The sequence below is a fragment of the Galeopterus variegatus genome, unplaced genomic scaffold (assembly GCF_000696425.1).
Source record: "Galeopterus variegatus unplaced genomic scaffold, G_variegatus-3.0.2 Scaffold807, whole genome shotgun sequence".
Taxonomy (NCBI): domain Eukaryota; kingdom Metazoa; phylum Chordata; class Mammalia; order Dermoptera; family Cynocephalidae; genus Galeopterus; species Galeopterus variegatus.
The window spans coordinates 240887-246297 of NW_007726918.1; the positions used below are offsets into that span (position 1 = coordinate 240887).

Sequence of the window (5411 nt, forward strand, 5' to 3'; positions counted from 1 at the left end):
AAAAAAAAAAAAAAAAGGCAGATTGCAGATCCCACCTCCATGGGACACATGGTCAGGGGTCTCAGGTGCCCCCAGGAAATTCTTAGGTACCAGGGAGAACCTCTGTCATTCAGTGTTTCAGAACCTTCTCCAAATCTGTTGGCTGCCCCCTCCTGGGGCTGTCATCAACAGGCAGCAGCATTTTCTCTCATGGCAGCTGCTCCCATGTGGTGGTGCTGGGATATGGTGCCCAGCCCAGCCCTTGCCCCAAGCAGGTTTTCCCAGAAACCTAGGGAGGTGTTATTGACCCCATTTTACAGGTGAGGAAAATGAGGCCCAGAGACATCCTAATTCACTCGAAGTCACCGAGCAAGAGACTTAAGTGATGGGACCAGACCCCAACCTAGGGCCTTCCTGCCCCTTCCCCCCAAGCTACATCTTAATTACTCTATGAACTTGCAAGAAATACATTTTTTTCAACCCTATCTGCAAAATATTTTCAAAATATTCTACAAATCAGACCTGTCACGAGTTCAGACAGGTCCTCTTCCCCAGGAAGTGTATGGACTGCTGAGATGTGAATGGTCTCCAAGGATAACCCCTTATGAGGCCCCTCGCAGAAGTGACTGGCCACTTACCTTTACCTCCATGTGGTTCCGGGAGATCTGGAGCAGGCAGCCCAGCCCCACTCCCACCAGGATATCTGTGGCCCAGCTCAGGAAGCTCTGTGGGAATAGCCATCTGTAACCCAACCACGTGGCCCAGCCCTCCACCGGCTTCCCCAGGCTTGGGATGCCATGGCCAGAATAACTTGGCTTTCTTTACAATCTATGCCCACCTCTCCAAAAAAATCCTGTCTGAGGAGACCCTCTCCAGTATCAGCACCTATGGGAAGATGGATGTTTAGTGTATGTTTTGCATTTAATCTGTAAGGATCAGAGGAGGTGCTGGAAATGCTTGGCACCTGCAAACACTCAGCAGGTGGAGAAACTGAGGCTGGGTGAGGTCGAGGGACCTCCCACAGTCCCTTGGGGAAACTGGTGATGGAGCATGGGTCAAGGCCATTTCTAGGAGTCGTTCAGGGCTCCATCCTTCCCACCCAACCTGAGAGGGCAGGAGAGGCCACAGCCCAAGAGCCAGGAGCAGGTCTCAGTGTGCAGAAAAGGGCCACAGAGGGCCCTGCTCAGCCAGGGAGTCACAAAAGGCAGACATGCCCGCATAGTGCTCACCAATCAACTGGGTTTGCCAGCCAGCTGCCCACACTGTTCACCCTCAGGCTCTGCCATTGTGCAGCTTGGGCACAGCTGCACTTCATGTGCTTTTTAATATTACTTTACTTAGAAACCAACAACGTCTATGCTTGTTGAATGTCTGTCACGTGCTAGGCACTGTCCTGGGCACTTTACTTCATCTTCCATCTTCACCCAAACCATTTTTAATTTACAAAGGAGATGGCTGAGATTCAGAGAGAATAAGGCATGCGTGCAAAGTCCTCAGATCACATGGCTGGCATGTGGTGGCACTGGAACTGGAACCCACCACCATCTGGTTTCAAAGCCCTTTCTTTTTCACAGCCCCAGGCATATTGTCCCTGGCTGTTCTATACAGACCAGGGGTTGGCAAACAAGAGCATTCAGGCCAAACCTGGCCCACTCCCTGCTTTTGTTTATAAAGTTTTATTGGAATAGAGCCACAGCCATTTATTTATGTATTGTCTATACCTGTTTTGTATTACCACAGCAGAGATGAGTAGTTGAAAAGAGATCGCATGGCCCACGAAGTCTAAACATTTACTCTGTGGCCTTTTAAGAAAAAATCTGCCAACCCCTGACATATACCATGACATGTCCCTATAAACAAGAAGGAGAGGGTTTTCCATAGGTCACATATAAGCTCACTGTGGGGGCCTCTACTGATAATCCCACTCTCCAACAGTGCTTATCAAGTGCCAAGAATTTCTGTCACCTCACTCGATCCCTACAACAACGCTGGGAGGTCAGTGCTGTCAACATCCCCCTTTTACGGATGAGGAGCCTGAGGCTCAAGCAGCCACGTCACCTGCCCGAGGTGTTCCACCAAGAGCCAATCCTGAGGGTGGCCATGGAGCACATCCATGGCTCTCAGAGGCCAAGACACCAGCACTGAGGCCAAGGGCAGCCCCACAAAGGATACTGAAGATGATGCCACCAAAACAGGCCGAGAACGCCATCCGCGGGTAGCCCTGGCGGGCCAGTGTGAAATCTGAGAAGGCATCTGCATGGAAACAAGAGAGGGCCTACAGTGTGGAGTAGCTTCCCCCTGGCCCTTTGTGGTCACAGGACCTGGCTCCTTAATTCCTTTTTTTTTTTTTTTGGTGGCTGGCAGTACAGGGATCGAACCTGGATCTTGGTGTTATCAGCACCACGCTCTAACCAACTGCGCTAACCGACCAGTCTCCTTAATTCCATTTACCCTACTCTTTCTCACTAGGAACAACTTTGTGGGTGTGGTATAACATACTGAGACCGACATTTTACCCAAGTCCTGTCTGATGCTAGCACACAGAACACCTCTGTGTGAATCAGAAAAAGGTGGAAGGAGGACTGAACTTTAACAGTGCTTAACCTGGCCAACCTCACCTGGCTGCTGTAGCTAGAGAAGGGTATATGTATGTATATTTGTATGTATGTGCGAATGTCTGCACATGTCACACACCCATGTATGCATTAAGCATAGTTGACTGCAATGGGCTCCATGTCCTGCCTGAACTCTGCGGAGCCATCCAGAGTGTACACGCATCAGAGAGTGGTGAAGAGGCAGGGACCTCTATGGAGTTTCCTGGTCTAGTTACAGTCCAGGCCATCTCACCTCAATGCCCAATGATGGTCACTCCACAATGACAGTGGGCATTGAGGACAAATGTCCTGGACACCCCTGTCCAGATGCAACTCTGGCTGGGGAACAAAGAGCCATGATTGGCTACATTCACCCCAGAACCCTACCCAGCCCTGAGTCACCTCCGATGCTGTTCCCCCAGGCCAGCAGTGTGAGCCCCAAGACGGTGTTGCTCAGCCGGAAGACCACACCCAGGGACCGCAAGATGTTCACCACCTCTGTGGCAGCCACGTTGATCCACAGGGCGCTGGTCAGAAAACCCAGGAAAGCAAAGAGCTGCGGAAAAAATGGTGTGCTGATGGGACCAAGGCCACCTTGACAGGGCCACAGCTCAGTTCCTCATCTGTGAAACTAGTGGAACCAGAGCCTGGGACAGGGAGAAGATGGGCAGTAACTGCCAATGGGTACAGAATTTCTTTCTGGGATGATAAAAATGCCCTAAAATTGACTGTGGTGGTGGCTGCACAGCTCTATGAATATAATAGCCATTAAGTAGGTGAACCATACGGTAGGTGAACTACATCTCAACATAATAAAGCTGTTACAAAAAAAACCCAAAAAACAAAAACCCTGAACAGGTAAAAAACCCTCAAAAGTGGCTTTTAAATTCAGCTAACATGTCATCGTGTAAAGTGATTACTGGCCAACTGCCCCAGAGATGGTGATAGGACGTCTGCCTGGGAGACCTCAGTGTCCCCTCCCCACCCTGGATTCTTACCCAGTGAAGCTTAGGGGGCTCACTGTTGGATGTGGCAAAAAAGGTCACTGAAGCCAAGGCTGTGCCTGCAATCACCACCACGGCCCAGATGGGAAGGAGGCCGCCTATCTCATAGACACCATCTGCAGAGGGACAAAAGAGGGAGCTGGCACTCTCCACAGCTTCAGCTCGGCACCTCCTCCTGGAGACCCCCCCAGAATAACCACGGATAAAACCCACTTACAATTGATGGTTTGGATATAAGGTAGATACTGCATATGTGTCTAGCCTTGTCCTAGGCACTTCAGGGAAACAGACAAATTAAAACGCAGCCCCTGCCCTCAAGCTAGTCACATTTAAAAGAAAAGACATACCTGTGAAAAACAAACTCTCCAGGGCCGGCCTGTGGCTCACTCGGTAGAGTGCGGTGCTGATAACACCAAGGCCGCGGGTTCGGATCCCATATAGGGATGGCCGGTTTGCTCACTGGCTGAGCATGGTGCTGACAACACCAAGCCAAGGGTTGAGATCCCCTTACCGGTCATCTTTTAAAAAAAAAAAAGAAAAAAACTCTCCAGCCTTTTGTTGTGGCACTAGGATGCAACAGGCTAAGACTACGTACCACCATTACTCTCTCCCACCTCCATGACAGACATCACTAATCAACCACAGTGCTTCTCTCCAACTGAGCTTCAAGGCTGCACCCTCCAGCCAGGCATTACCAATGGATCAGCATCACTCAGTGAGATGAATCATACGGTCAAATCCAGCCTTATCTACTGACTCAAGCCCAACACCTGCTTTCTTTCTTTTTTTGGTGGCTGGCCAGTACAGGGATCTGAACCCTTGACCTTGGTGTTATCAACACCACACTCTAACCAACTGAGCTAACCAGCCAGCCCCACACCTGCTTTCTTGATAAGTCCACTCCACTCCACAAACCAATCCAATAACATGTTATGAAGGTTCCAGAGGCTTCATACTAAAACACCAAAGGGTGGAACCCTACAGACAGGAAGAACACTCTAAAATTCTACACACAGCACCCTTTTCACCCCTAGGGAGTTGGTACCAGTCCTTAAGGAAATGAATGGTTCAAATGCCCAGGTACATGCATCAAGACCTTCCTTTTGTTCTTTCTTTAGTCTAGCTCATTGGCTATCACGTCAGTGGGCATAACAATTACGTGAGGGGGCTGAATCCACAAAATCGTGTACACGATACATTATGGGTGAATTTCAGTATGCAGTTTTTACCTGTAGTGCTGACTTTGGCACCTGACAGCTGGGTAAGAAGCCCTTTCTCTGTAATTGCCAAGCCTGTGCTAGAGGAATTTTAGGAGGTGTCTGGGGTATGGGGTAATCAGAGAAGGGATCTTTGGAGCACTGAGGGCGTGAGCTGAATAGTCAGCAGAAAGTGCTGCAAAGGTTCCATTGGAAGAGAGGGGCTTGGTGGGAAGGCTGAGCAGGTTTGTGCCAGGAATAGCAGAGACAAAGCTGTGGGAGGCAGCTAGCTCAGAATCTCGGGGGGCCTCGATGACAGGAGGGACGTGGACTTTTTCCAAGAGGCACTGGGAAGCCATAGAGGTCTTTGAGGAGAGCAGTGACCACATGTGAAAGGTGTCACTTTAGTGGGGGTGACCTGGAGAGGGAAGAGGCTGGCAGCTGGTGATGAGTTTAGAAGGCTACTGCTGGCTGACTCTCCTTGAGTGACAACACCCCCTTAGGCTAGGAGCTGAGTCTGGGGGTTCTATTTTTTTTTTTTTTTTTTTTTTTTTTTTTTGTGTCCGGCAACGGATCGGATCGCAACCCTCAGTGTTGCCCCCGTACCGGACCGGGGACCGGCAACGGGATTGCAACCC

The 5411-nt window shown here is 50.1% G+C and overlaps 1 protein-coding gene and 1 non-coding gene across 2 annotated transcripts in view; both read right to left on the bottom strand.

Moving 5' to 3' along the window:
* Positions 1-5411, bottom strand: part of SLC8B1 (solute carrier family 8 (sodium/lithium/calcium exchanger), member B1) — a 36577-nt gene that overhangs the window by 6581 nt on the left and 24585 nt on the right. The window contains exons 13-16 of the mRNA XM_008572586.1: positions 3572-3693; positions 2976-3129; positions 2152-2232; positions 618-682 (exon numbers count right to left, since the gene is read on the bottom strand). Coding sequence (XP_008570808.1) covers positions 618-682; positions 2152-2232; positions 2976-3129; positions 3572-3693 — 422 coding nt within the window. The remainder of the gene's footprint in view (positions 1-617; positions 683-2151; positions 2233-2975; positions 3130-3571; positions 3694-5411) is intronic.
* Positions 4373-4447, bottom strand: TRNAI-GAU. Its single transcript has one exon. It is a non-coding gene; the product is annotated as a tRNA-Ile (tRNA).